A 15,483-nucleotide genomic window follows, 5' to 3' on the forward strand; every position below is an offset into this window, starting at 1 on the left:
ATAACCTCTTCTCTCTACTCAAACAATGACACTAGAAACGTTTCTGAAGTTGTGACTGGGCTATGAATATGAACAAAGTTTTCATATCACTGGGATACTGGATGGTCTGAAAAGGAATAGGCCTGCTGCTAGTACAAAAGTGCCTTTTATATGAATTAGGAAAGGCTTCCCTTTCCTCAAGACACTTGATTATCAACAGGCCGAAAATGGTGATAATTGGCAATACTGCAATACTACCAATGTAAATGGCTCTACTGAGTTGTGCACAATTATACCCAGAGTTCTCTCATGATTCCTTATTCTATTGTCTTCTTTTCCTATGTGTATCTTAACTAAATCCATATCACAGCTAACGTTCTCTTAAGGCAAAAAAAAAAAAAAAAAAAAGTGCTTTAAATAAAATTCCCTATATAATGACAGTTAAAAATATAAATATGCTATTAACAACAATAATAATGATGATACAACTTAATAATACAACTTTTTTAGAAAACAAAACAACTGGACATAATCTTTCCAATTCTAAACTCTCTGAGATAAGGTATCTGCATAAGATCTTGGTAGCTTTTATAGAAACCCAGAGCTAAAAGTAGGAGCATTTTTCCAATACCTAGAAATGTTTATTAGCTGCATCAGCAAATCATTATCCCAGAAGTCAAGGCCAACAGTCTTCCAAATTGTGCAGAGATGACTATAATGAGCCATACCATCAGCAGACTATGTTGCCAAATATTAAGACTGTTTAAAATCTTGAAAATTCTGTAAATTCACGGTGAATTGGAACCTCAAAAATCCAAAAATTCAAATTTACAAAAATAAATACCACTCTGACACTCAAGGGACATCTTCACTTTAAGGCCTTTGTCACAAATCTGAATCTTTATTGTTCTGAAATAAATGTTATAAACATAACTCAAAACAAAAACTTCAATATTCAGTCTAAGAAGAGGTGTGGCTCAATGCCCATCACATGTAACAAGAAAAACCTCCTTTAAAAAAAGGAAAAAAAAGTACTATGAGAAGTCTTTCATATGAATGAAAATGCACCCGTTGGATTTTTTTCCCCCTCATCACATTAGCTTGTATACACGTGGGAATCGAAAGGTTTGCATTTTCTTCACATAGTTCTTGCTATGATGTCTGACGGACTTTTTGCCACTCAACAAATTCATCAAGAAGAACAGGCCCTAGAAAAAAAGAAACCATTTTTGTCAGAATTCAGTGAACTCATCTCTCCAATTATAAAACAAACTGCCCATGAGCTCTGCAATGACAGAGGAATGACCCTTCCCTTCTTTGGGTATTCTGCTTCTAGCCACCTTATTCCATTTAATGGTGCTTTCTTATTAGCCTTTTCTTTTTTGCCCCTAAAGACACAAGGAACAATGGTATCTATAGCAACTTCCTTTTCAAGGTGTTTCATGAACCCTCCAGTAACTGAGTCAATACAAATCTCTCCCTTTTTCTAAGTGTCCATAGCATTCTGGCACAATCTGAAAAGTGTTGAAGGTAATATTTCTATGTTGCCTCCCTAAGAAGTGTACCAGCTTGTTGAGAGGGATCAGCCATAATGGAGACTTACTTTATTCCAATAACAGGATGTAGTACAAAGCTGAACACAAAGCAAGTGCCTAATGAATATCTAACTAATGAGCTAAGTACTGTTCTAAAACATATATTTTTATAATGTAGGGGAGGTCCAAACTCATTTGCTGACAGAGCCAGGTAGGCAGTTTAAATGAGCTCAGTGTTTATTTTGTTTAAATGTAGGAAAAAAATCACTGCCACAAAGAAATATGCTTGCTTTATTCTTCTTAAAACACATAATCCTCTGGTGGTCTTTTTCCATTGCTTTTGACAGACATGTTTCTCTACTGTAAGAAAAGCAGCAGAGCACGTATGATAATAAATGGCAACTGAAAAACAGCCTAGGTGTTGGCATACCATGAACTGTCAAACTGAAAAGCAAGTCCAACACAATTAACACTTGGCTCCAGCCTCTGACTCCTATAAAGGAGTACTATAAAGGTACAGTTTTGTCAGACTTTTTAAATTTTTCAAACAAATCTAAAAGTTGTATTTTAATACAAAATCTCCTAGTTTTAAATGCTGATACAAAATACGTAAATATACACATCTACAGGCCATATACAGCCGTTGGGCTGCCAGGTTACTGCTGCTAGGTATTCTTTCTTTAAAGTAATACTAAATTTTGTACCATCTTGTAGAGAGAGGACAAAATATATGTAGGAAGAAATAAAGTTATCCCTTCTTCTGTTATTTTTTCAGTGTCACAGAAAAAAAGTGTATAATTTCAGTTTAAGTTTATAGGAATGTACCTTTCCTTGTAACCCTTCTGAACACTGAAAACACATGCAACCAACCAAAATGGTGGTTGGAACTGAAAATAATTTATAGTTCTACAGAATTAACTTGGTTTATCTAATTAATTTATCATTATTTTAAAATCCTGTTTTATGGCATTCTAGCCTTTCCATGGAGGAGTATGGACAGATATTTTAACTTGAGGGATTGAAAAATTATAACTATTTCACTATCAGTTTGCTCACAATCAATTTATAGTTTTCAGAGAGAAGTTATACTGACATTATTTGCCATATTATTAATGGGTAGCATAATATTACAATAATTTTAAAGCTTTTTCTATTGTGGCTGATTGTTTTGCTGTTATATTTTATAAATCATGACTGTACTTTTCTTCCACTAGCAAATGCCAGGAAAGACAGAAACAAAGCTGAATTTCAGCTTCTGGGTGCAAAAATTATAATTTAAATTTAGCTAAAATGTTTGGTTGCCGAGGAACTGAAAACATTTCATTTACCAGCATAGATTTTATATAATACTGCTGAATCTAAGCTCTCTCTCTACTTCTCCCACAATCCCTCACATGATTAAATAAGTTACTATTACAAAGTTTAAAACCTCTATGCTAATACTACACAAATGCATACTCTCATTTAATAGTTTCGGAAATTTTGTTTTCAAAGGAACATGTTATGTTGTACTTACAAGCACCATCTTCATCATAGTTACTAAGATCAGCATGGACCGTTCTGCTGAATTCTAATACATTGTACCATTGATCTTTGTTCATAACACGATACTTTGATTGCTGCAAAAAATGATTTAAATATTTGTATTTAAATACATAAACATCATTTACTCAATTTAGTAAACTAAGTTTTAACTGTTTTTGTGATTTGGTTTTTTCTAAAACATTTATTACTCTTTTAATTATTTGTGTTTCTAAGAGATTCCTCATGGGCATTTACATATTAACATAATCTATTTTTTACTTTTTTTTTCATTTTCGAGGAATAATAAGAGCACTGAGTACCAACAGTAAGGATAAAACTAACTTTTACATATGTATATACTTGTGTTACCACCAATGAGATCAAGATATATAACATTTCCTACATCCAGTGTGTTCTCTTGTGCTGCTTCCTAGTAAATCATTTCTTAGCTCAAGATTTACTGTTTAGCCACATTTTTAGTTTGGCATCTTTGGAAACAAGTGAAAGAGCATAGGCTTCGATTTAAATCCCACCCTTGCCACTTAATTGAGTGATTTTGGGAAAGTTACTTAAGAATATAAACTACTTCCTCATTTGTTAAATGGGGATAGAATTTAATTCAAAATGGTATTATAAAGATTTTAAAATATATATGCCAAACAACCTGCACATAACAAATGTCTGAAAATATTTAGTTCTTCTCAGCTCCCCATAGAGCTGAATATTTTTACATTCAGTTAAATTTATTTTTGCCCAAAACTACTAATAGGAAGAAAATAGATACCATCCATCAAAAATAATTTACAGGACTTACAGATTGAATCATGCATAAGACTCATTCATGTAAGACCTTTTCATATCATTGTCTCTTTTTTTTTTCTGAGACAGAGTCTCCTTCTGTCACCCAGGCTGGAGTGCAGTGGTGCAATCTCGGCTTACTGCAACCTCCACCTCCCTGGTTCAAGCAATTCTCATGCCCCAGCCTCCCGAGTAGCTGGGACTACAGGTGCAAACCACCACACCTAGCTAATTTTTTTTTTTTTTTTTTTTTTTTTTTGAGACGGAGTCTCGCTCTGTCGCCTGGGCTGGAGTGCAGTGGCACGATCTCGGCTCACTGCAAGCTCCACCTCCTAGGTTCACGCCATTCTCCTGCCTCAGCCTCTCCGAGTAGCTGGGACTACAGGCGCCCGCCACCACGCCCGGCTAATTTTTTGTATTTTTAGTAGAGACGGGGTTTCACCGTGGTCTCGATCTCCTGACCTCGTGATCCGCCTGCCTCAGCCTCCCAAAGTGCTGGGATTACAAGCGTGAGCCACCGTGCCCGGCCTAATTTTTTTTTGTATTTTTAGTAGAGACGGGGTTTCACCACGTTGGCCAGGCTGGTCTTGAACTCCTGGCCTCAAGTGATCTGCCCGCCTTGGCCTCCCAAAGTGCTGGGATTGCAGGCGTGAGCCACCACGCCTGGCCGATATCATTGTCTTGTATCACAACTTTTACTACTCTGGGAAAAGGGAAGCTGCTATAAGCAATGTGCTTTATGAGAAATTATTTCCAAAGGAAAAAGCATCTGTATTCAAGATATGGTGAGAACTACACCAATAACCCTAAAGTTACAAAGACACAAAAACAGATTAAAAAAAAAAAAACTAGACAAAGAAAGCAATGGAAAAAAAGAATAGCATCTTCTTAGAATCACTGCCTATAGCAGGTGCTATGATAAACCTTCTAAAAGAACACTTCATCATTTCAGCTTACATTTTTTTTAGTAACCAGCATATTTAAGTATACTATTATAGCCATTCTCATATTTGTGGACATAAAATATTAATAGCTTTATTCTGTTTCTTTAGATTGAGCCTACGTAGGAAAGGAAAGTTTTATTACTAAATTGGTTCTCTTATGTACATTTCAGCTTAAGACCCTGTGTAACAAAAGAAATCAGATTTAGAAGCTTAAAGATTTGTGTGCTAGCATTAATTCTCTCTTACAAAAACCCCGAGAAACTAATTCTGCATGACAAATGTCTGTGATACAATATACTTCTTGGAGGTTTCTTTTATTTGAGGGGATGGGGGGGTAGGATTGAAAGTCTCTTAGGTACAAAATATATTAATAAACATGAACTTCTATCTAAAAATAACAACTGATATGTACATATTTTAGAATTTTTTCTCTATTCAAGTTTTTTTAAAGCATACTATTAAAAATCTACTTGTTCCTCAAAAGTATAATTTTCAGATTAAGTTTTAAAATAATTATTTTCAAAATTCAAAAAAACATACATACCTCCAGGTACTGGTAAAATACTGAAAACAGTGGCCATGTCCTCCCAAGTAGAAGAGCTAACATGGATTTAGCAGTATCAATATCAAGGCTTCTCTGATCTTTATCCTAAAATATAAGTGAAAAAGTTTTCCTAAGTGTGGTCTCAAGATGAAAAGCTATTAAAACAACAAAACAAGAAAATTGCACCTACCCTTGCAAAATCAAAGGCATATCTGTAGATATTCTTAAATGATGAAATATCATTCAACTGCGAGCGCAAAAAGTCAAATTTGTTTTGTAACTTTTCTGTGCAGTCACACCTTAAATGAAAGAAATATCAAACAAATTACATAATCAAGAAAATCAAACAAAAGTATCACTGGGGGTTAGAAGGAATGCATTAAGAAAAAAGTGAGTGCATTTACGAAGTTAATTTAGTTTTAAAATTCTGAGTCACAAATTTAGAGTAATAAATTTCTTGCCTTGCATCTACCAATGCAATAAAAAAAGAAAAAAGGGGAAAAAAGAAAACCTGGGAATCAAAGAAAGTTCACTCCAATTACTTTTCTTAAAAACAAACAACTCATTCAAAAATTCCAAATAAAATCAAAGTTAAAAAGAGATGTATTAAAACATATGTTTTATCACATATACAGCTAAAAATGGCAGAGCAAATGAAACTAATCATGCCTTTGTCACATATTTCTTTAGAAAGTTCGTAGGTAACAGTTTGGTGAAAGACATTAGTCATGAGTGGTTTTAAAAGTTTAGGATATAACACAGTGGAAATTAATACATTATATTAAGTGGTCCAGTCATAAATCCAGATCCCTATATTTTTGTGAACAAAAAGTTAAAGTCAATCAGTAGAAGCACCTAACTTCAAATAAGTTATATATGCAAAAGCATGCAAACAAGTCATACGTGTTATTTTTAAAGACAAGGCATTAAATACAAGCAGCTAAATATATGGAAGGCTCAAAAATCTTAACTGACTTTGTCTCAGTGGGTTGATAAATTCCACTGTTTAGCAAAAAGCAAGGCAGTCAAGGCCTTTCATAATTTGGCACAAATCTCTAGTTTCATCTCCTGCCACTTCCTGATAACCTTACCATGCTCTAATTATATCACTTACCATTCCCAAATGCCACTGCCATGCTCCAGCACCCATTATTTCCACTTGAAATCTCAAACATGCTGATAAAAATATTATTCATCAAGACCTAACTCACATTTTGCCACCTCTGAGAGACCATCTGACTCCCTTTAATCAAATTAACTGTGCTATCTACTGTGGTTCACAGTATTCCACTCAAAACTGAATTTTAGTTATTCAACATGCTCTCCAGACACCTGGCATTCTCAGATATAACTAAGACTATACTAAATCAATAATGCAAAGGCCTATGATGTGTAGTAACATAATTTCATTACTGTGTAAATATTTTGGACAATTTTCTAATATTAATTAAACCTTGCATTTCTAGAATAAGTCAAATTTGGTCATGTTACCTGTTTTATGCATTGCTGGATTTTGGGGTTGTTTTGCTAGGTTCGTAAGTGAGACTAGCTTGTAAATTTCATTCTTACTCTTCTTGCTAGTTTTGTTAACAAGACTGTAGTACATAAGACTCAGAAAATGAAAAGAGAATTGCTACTTTTTTCCCCTGTTTTTTGAAAAAGCTTATGTAACCCTGGAATTAGCATCTGTCCAAACTCAGGTGAGTATTGGGCGAAGGAAAACTTTTAACTAATAAAGCAACATTTTTAATGGCCATAGGGCCATTCAGATTTTCTATTTCTTTTTGAATGTTTTGGTCCCATACTTTTCTGATAACTGATTATTTTACATATGTTTATTTAAATATGATTAAAATTTATTAATATTTTCTAATTTGCATTAGCATTATTTATCTTCATCGCTTTTTTCGTTTTTCTTGACCAATCTTGTCAGAATTTAATTCATTTAATATAGTATTTAAGGCTATAGATTTCCCTCTTCATACAACTTTAGCTGCAACCACAAGTTTTGATAAGTATTGTTTGTAGAATTATCATTCCATCCAGCAATCCCATTATTGGATATATACCCAGAGGAATATAAATCATCCTACCATAAAGATATGCAGGTCAATGTTCATTGCAGCACTATTCACAATAGCAAAGACATGGAATCAACCTAAATGCCCATCAGTGATGGACTGGACAAAGAAAATACGTATACACCATGGTATATGTATACTATGGAATACTATGCAGCCATAAAAAAGAACATGATCATATATTTTGCGGGAACATGGATGGTGCTAGAGGCTATTATCCTTAGCAAGCTAATGCTGGAAAACCAAGTATCACAGGTTCTCACTTATATGTGGGAGCTAAATGATGTGAACTTACGAACACAAAGAAGGAAACAACAGACACTGGGGTCTACTTGAAGGTGGAGGGTAGGAGAAGAGAGAGGAGCATAAAAGATAACTGTTGAGTACTAGGCTTAATACCTGGGTAATGAAATAATCTGCACAATCAACCCCTCTGACACTACTTTACCTATGTAACAAACCTTCACATGTACCCCCAAACCTAAAAATTAAAAAAAAAAAGATCTTACAGTTCAAAAATACATGTATATTTTTGCTTTCAGTATTTACTTGTAAATGACACCTTGACAAGAATTGTTTTGAAGGAGTGATAGGGATAGAAATTTTACTGGCATAGGTTTAAGACAGAATGAAAAGAGGAGAACTGGAGAAAATAAGTATAGATGAATGCTTTCAAAGAGTTTGATTCTAAAGTGGTGCAGATAAAAGAGGCACTAACTTGAGTGGGATGCAGTCAATGAACTTTTCACACTCGCTCTCTCCTAGGTACAACTAAAATCCCTGAACATAGTATAGAAAATAAACACAAGATGCTGAAAGGTGGAAACCTGAGGAACTACTTGGTGGTGAGTTCTCTGGGTTTCTTTTTGCCTAATATATTCCAAACTTGGAGCTGAAGAAGCTAGTAACCAGAAACACCAATGGGGGCAGACAAAAAGCCCCAATAAAACCCTGCCTTTTCTCTAGCCAAAGGACAAAGAAAGGAGGAGCCTCACAAAACAGAAAACTCTTAGAAAATAAACACTCTACTCCAGTTAAAAACCATTGAAAAAACTATGGCCCAACTCCCTCCCACCAATGCCAGCAAAGACTGAATGGGGACCTAAAATGTCCACCCTTACCAGGATATAATAAAGCCTCTCTCTCAACTCCTACAATGCTGGTAGAAATCGAAACCACACAGGTAACATGAACTTCTGGTCTCGCCAGGTAGTAACAAGCAGCCAATCCTCTTCTGCCCTAGGTTGATATAGAGGAGGCCTAGTGAAGAGTCAGGGCTTTCACCATCACCCAGTGGTAACAAGGCACTCCTATCCCTTTCAGACAAGAAAACATCAGTAAAAGTGTAGTGGGAACCCAGAACTCTCATCCCTGCCCAGCAGTCACAAGCGATATCCTTCCTTAGATGTCAATGAATGCAGAGTAGAAAATTCAATTTCTACCTGTACCTGGCAGTAATAAGGTGGCAGCCCTGATTTCTCTTTCCAGAATAGCATTAGAGTAAGCTAGCTAAAACTGAAGCTTTAAATACGATCCAGAGATCCAGAGTTTCATAATATACTACCCAAAATATCCAGGTTTCAATTTAAAAAATCACTTGTCAAACCAAGATCTCAAATGGAATGCAAAACACAGTCAATACTTGCAAACACCAAAATGACAGAGATGTTCAGAATTGTCTGACACATTTTAAAGTAGCTATCATACAAATGCTTCAACAAGTAATTAAAAACGTAATAGAAAAATGAAAAAATATAAAGTCTCAGCAAAAAAAAAAAAAAGTCCAAGGACAAAGAAATATAAGATATAAAAAAAGAACCAAATGGAAATTTTTGAACTGTAAAATACAAGGTAGCCTTAAGCCCTAATACATCCATAATTACATGACAGTAAGTAGTCTAAATACACCAATAAGACAGAGTGGATTAAAAAAAGCATGACCCAAACATATGCTGTCTAGAAGAAACTTTAACTTCAAATAGTATAGGCAGGTTGAAACAATGGAAAATAATACCTCATAGAAATATTAAAAGAAAGCAGGAAGTGGCTTTCTACATTAGATGATATTAAAATAGAGCAACTTCAGAGCAAAGAAAATGATCAGAACAGAGAGGATAATTATATTATAATAAAAGGGTCAATCCATCAGGAAGACATAGCAATCCTAAATAATTCTAAGCAATCCTATACATTAAACAATAGAGCTGCAAAATGTGTGAAGTAAAAACTAAATGTGTGAAGTAGCACTGAAAAGAGAAATAAACTCATTAATTACAGTTGGATATTTCACCACCCCCTTTTCAGCAATTGATAGAAACACTAAATAGAATTCAACAAACACACAGAATTTAACAACATCATCAACCAACAGGATCTAGTTGAACTTAGTAGACTACTCCATTCAGACAATAGAATACACATTCTTTTCAAGTGCCCACAAAACAAAACAAGATAGACCAATCCGGAGACATAAACCCCTTAACAGAGTAAAAATAACTGAAATAAAAAAGAATGTGTTCTCTGACAACAATGGAATCAAACTAGAAATCAGAAACAGAAAGTTAATGGCAAAATCTCCAAACACTTGGAAACTAAACAGCAAAACACCTAAATAATCTATGGGAGAGTTAAGTCTCAAGGGAAAACAGAATATACATTAAACTAAATGAAAATACAACATATCAAAATGTTGACATACAAATAAAGCAGTACTGAGAAGGAAATTTATAGTGCTAAATACACACATTAGAAAAAAGAAAAAGCCTTAATCAACAATCTAAGCTTGTACCTCTAGAACCCAGAAAAAGAAAGGCAAAATAAACAAAGCAAGCAGGACAAAGTAAATAAGAGCAGAAACTGCTGAAATTGAAAACAGAAAAATCAATGCAACAAAGAACACCGAAAAGATCAATAAAATTGACAATTCTCTAACAAGACTGACAAAAAAAGAGAGAAGACAAAAATTACCCATATCAGGAATGAAATGGGGTATCATTACAGACCCACAGCTATCAAAAGCATAGTAAGGGATACACAATGAACATACACAATGTATCATAGTAAGGGATCACAATGAACAACTCTCTACACACACAAATTTTTCTACACATATAAAGATTTTTATACAGACATAATCTATATAATTTTATATAATCTATATCTATATGATCTATAATCTATAGATATTTTATATCTATTGATTTATATAGATATTTTATATCTATTGATTTATATAGATATTTATAATCTACATGTAAATATTTTATATATAGATTTTATATAGATTTCTATAGAGATATAAAAATTCTACACATATAAAGATTTTTCTACATGAAAACTTGGATGAAATGGACCAATAAGTTCCTTGAAAAACACAAACTACAACACATACAATATACAGTAGTCTGAGTAGACCTGTTATTATTAATGAAATTGAACTGAAAATTTTAAAACTTTCAAAAAAGAAACTCCAGGAGCAGATGGTTTCACTGCAGAATTATACCAAATCTTTAAAGACTTATTCCACATAATCTCTCTCAAAACATAAAAGATTAAGAAAATTTAAAATATTTTAAAAAAGAAAAATTAAAAGATAAAGAAAAATTAGTAAAGCCAGTATTACCTTGATACCAAAACCAGGCAAATACAAAAAAAAAGCCACATAATTTTATCATGTAATACAGAAAAAGCACTTTAAAAATTTAACATCCATTCAGGATAAAACGCTGAGAAAAAAAAAAAAAATGGAGGGGAGTGTCCTCAACTTGGTACAGCATAAATAAGTAACTTACAGGTAACATAATAGTGAAAGCCAACGTTTTCTCTCTAAGATGGGGAACAAGGAAAAGATGCCTACTCTTTCCACTCTTATCGACACAGTGGTAGAAGTTCTAGCTCATGCAGTAAGTCAAAAAAAAGAAATAGAAGAGGATGTGGAGAAATAGAAATGCTTTTACACTGTTGGTGGGACTGTAAACTAGTTCAACCATTGTAGAAAACAGTGTGGTGATTCTTCAAGGATCTAGAACTAGAAATACCATTTGACTCAGCCATCCCATTACTGGGGCATATACCCAAAGGATTATAAATCATGCTGCTATAAAGACATATGCACACATATGTTTATTGCGGCACTATTCACAATAGTAAAGACTTGGAACCACCCCAAATGTCCATCAATGATAGACTGGATTAAGAAAATGTGGCACATATACACCATGGAATACTGTCCAGCCATAAAAAAGGATGAGTTCACATCCCTTGTAGGGACATGGATGAAGCTAGAAATCATCATTCTGAGCAAACTATCGCAAGGACAGAAAATCAAACACTGCATGTTCTCACTCATAGGTGGGAACTGAACAATGAGAACACTTGAACACAGGGTGGGGAACATACACACCGGGGCCTGTTGGGGGTTGGGGGGAGGCGGGAGGGACAGCATTAGGAGATATACCTAACATAAATGACGAGTTAATGGGTGCAGCACACCAACGTGGCACATGTATACATATGTAACAAACCTGCATGTTGTGCATATGTACCCTAGAACTTGAAGTATAATAACAAAAAAAGAAATAAAAGATATATAGATCAGAAAAGAGAAACAAACTGTCCCTATTTCCAGATGACATGACTATGTAGAAAATCCAGATGACATGACTATGTAGAAAAGGTCTATACAGAAAACATCTTAGGACTAATGGGTGAGTTCAGCAAGGTCACAGGATACAAGATAAACATACAAAAATCAATTGTATTTCTATGTATTAGTAATGAACATGTGGACATTAAAATGTAAAATACCATTTACAATAGGTTGAAGTAAAAATAAAATACTTAGGTGTAATTCCAACAAAAGATGTACAGGACTTATATGCTGAAAACTACACAAAACTGATGAAAAAAATCAAATACCTAAAAAAATGAACAGACATTATCTATCTTCCAGTATTCAAAGCAAGACTGACAAAAAAAGAGAGAAGACAAAAATTACCAATATCAGGAATATTAAGAGTATTCAAAGACTCAAAACAGTAAAAATGTCAATTCTCCCCAAATTTATATGCTGTTTAACCAAAATCTCAGCAAGATATTTTCGTAAAGAAAAGATTACTCTAAAATTTATATGGAAAAGCAAATACACTAGAATACCTAAAACAATTTTGAAACAGGATGCATCAGTCTATCTGATTTCAAGACTTACTATTTAGCCACAGTAATCCAGACTGTGTGGTACTGGCAGAAGGTTAAGACACATCAGTGGAACAGAGAACCCAGAAATAAATGTACACAAATATGTCCAACATTTACATACCTTTTACAGAAATTAATTCAAAATGCACCACTGACTTACATGTAAAATTTAATAATGCAAGCCTTCTAGAAAAATACATGAGAAAATTCTCAGGATATAAGGCTAGGCAAATAATTCTTAGACTTGACATCAAAAGTACATCAAAACTGAGGTGGGGGCTCATGTCTGTAATCCCAACATTTTTGGAGGCTCAGGCGGGCAGATCACTTGAGGTCAGGATTTCGAGACCAGCCTGGCCAACATGGTGAAACCCTGTCACTACTAAAAAATAGAAAAATTAGCCAGGTATGGTGGCACATGCGTGTGTGGCTACTCGGGAGGCTGATATGGGAGGATCGCTTTAATCCAGGAGGTGAAGGTTGAAGTGAGCCAAGATCACAGCACAGGCTGGAGTGCAACCTGTGAGTGAGACAACTCACTGGAGTGCAATAGAGTGAGAGTCTCAAAAAAAAGTACACTCCATAAAAGGAAAAACTAATAAACTAGACATCATCAAAAACTTTTGCTCTGCAAAAGACCTTGTTACAAGAATGAAAGAAGTTATAGAATGTAAGAAAATGTTTGCAAAACACACATTCAACAAAAGAGTAATATCAGCAAACTGAAAATTCAACAGTAAAAAAATTTATCTTCCATGTTCGTTAGCATCTCTTTCACATTCCCCTTCTGCCTCTCTGCACTAATTTCCTTAGATATTGTAGATCACTGATCCTTACATGTTAACTACATTATCTTCTTTCTATCTCATCTGCTGAGTTTTTGTTTGTTTTGAGACAGAGTCTCGCTCTGTCCCCAGGCTGGAGTGCAGTGGTGCAATCTCAGGTCACTACAACCTCCACCTCCCCAGTTCAAGCGATTCTCCTGCCTTAGCCTCCCTAGTAGCTGGGACTATGGGCGTGCACCACCACACCCAGCTAATTTTTGTATTTTTAGTAGAGACAGGGTTTCACCATGTTGGCCAGGATGGTCTCAATCTCTTGACCTCGAGATTGGCCCATCTCAGCCTCCCAAAGTGCTGGGATTACAGGCGTGAGACACCACACCCGGCCACTGAGTTTTTAATCTGCTGTTTTTCACTTTCAGAAATTTAATTATTTGGAGTCTGATAGCTGAGACCATTCTCTTTTCTGTAACCACAGAGTTGTCTTATGCAGAAATTGTGATAATTCATCAATTAATCTTAAAGGGTCTGATTCTCAAGTTCATTTTTTAAGACTGATTTCTCAATATGTTTAGTGATTTCTGATTATAAACTAGTGATCATGGAACCTTTTTCTGCAAAAATTGAAGTTTGTGTAAAATTTCTCTACAGAAGAACTGCTTCCATTACAAACAGGGGAGTCTTATTCTAAAACACATTTTTCGCTTGGGTCAGATAGTGAATTCCAGCCCCAAATCTGCAAGACAGAAGTTGGAGGACTAGGAATTCTCTCAGGTAGAAGCCCTTTACCTCTAATTGTATGTAAAGCCAGGTCCAGGTCATCAAATCTCCATTTATTGAATAAGTTTGTCATCAATGTTTTTAATCTGATTCCCATCCTATTAAGGTCTTGCTTGAAATGTGTCCTCTGTTCTCAACATGCATGACACGTCAACAGCCAGACCCTAGGTGACTAGGAATAGGTAGGTTTCTTCAGGGTAAATGTCAGCTCCATAGATCTCTATGTAATCACCATCACTCATCATTTCTGGGCCTCTGTTTATTTTCCTTATAGGCAACTCCAAGTATACTTTTAAAAAGTTTTTTTTTTTTTTTTGAGATAGAGTCTCACTCTGTCACCCAAGCTGGAGTCAGAGGCGCAATCTCAGCTCACCGCAACCGACGCCTCCGGGGTTCAAATGATTCTTCTGCCTCAGCCTCCCTAGTAGCTGGGACTATAGGCGCATGCCACCATGCCCAGATAATTTTTGTATTTTTAGTACAGACGGGGTTTCACCATGTCAGCAAGGCTGGTCTCAAACTCCTGACCTCATGATCCGCCCGCCTCAGCCCCCAAAGTGCTGGGATTACAGGCGTGAGCCACCAAGCCCGGCCAAGATGTTTTTATATGTTATCCAGCATTTAAGTGTTTTACATGAGAAATGGTTTCTCCACACATTTAGTAGCCATATTGCCAGAAATGGAAATCAAAATTTGGATAAGTTAACCGGAATTCCTTATATATGAATGAATGACAATATGCATGATGAGGAAACAAGAAAAATTTATTCTTACTTATTAGAAATTCATTACCTCCTATTTCACTAAGTGGTTTCTATTAGTGCAAACATTATTCATTATATGAAAAATAATGCTTTAATGAAAGTTGACTTCTACCATGGGGATATGCAAAACAAATTTATCAGATTACATGCCACTATAATGTTTGAAAATATGGAGACGAAGTCTTCATAATGTGAGTCACGTCTTTCATACAAAATCTCACGCAGAATCTTAACAGACTTGAGACTTAAGTGTTAAGAGGGCAAAGAAGATAAAGGATGCCTCCTGACATTCAAAGTTCTTTCTTTCCTTACCATCAGATCTTAAAAATCACTGTCATAGCATAACACAGGACCTGACATATAGCACTCCAAAAATATTTGTTAAATAAAAGTGTGACTACCAAAAATAAACCACAGGGTAGGTGATATATTTATTTAATTATATAATGTTTCAAAATTCCTATCTGGGAGAAACTTAGTGGTAAATGGTAGATCAAACAAAATCACAAAGCACATAGTGACTGAGAAGTCACTAAGCAGATAAGAATCCAAGAAA

At 34.9% G+C, this 15,483-nt stretch overlaps 1 protein-coding gene across 2 annotated transcripts in view; it reads right to left on the minus strand.

The window, feature by feature from the left end:
- Nucleotides 1–860: 860 nt before the first annotated feature.
- Nucleotides 861–15,483, minus strand: part of DCUN1D5 (defective in cullin neddylation 1 domain containing 5) — a 30,484-nt gene continuing 15,861 nt past the window's right edge. For both annotated transcript variants that reach the window (XM_032167253.2, XM_032167254.2), the window contains exons 5-8: nt 5,515–5,623; nt 5,325–5,429; nt 3,031–3,133; nt 861–1,187 (exon numbers count right to left, since the gene is read on the minus strand). In XM_032167253.2, the coding sequence (XP_032023144.1) occupies nt 1,132–1,187; nt 3,031–3,133; nt 5,325–5,429; nt 5,515–5,623 (373 nt within the window). In that variant the 3' untranslated portion in view covers nt 861–1,131. The remainder of the gene's footprint in view (nt 1,188–3,030; nt 3,134–5,324; nt 5,430–5,514; nt 5,624–15,483) is intronic.

Source organism: Hylobates moloch, unplaced genomic scaffold (assembly GCF_009828535.3).
Source record: "Hylobates moloch isolate HMO894 unplaced genomic scaffold, HMol_V3 SCAFFOLD_11, whole genome shotgun sequence".
NCBI classification, from domain to species: Eukaryota; Metazoa; Chordata; class Mammalia; order Primates; family Hylobatidae; genus Hylobates; species Hylobates moloch.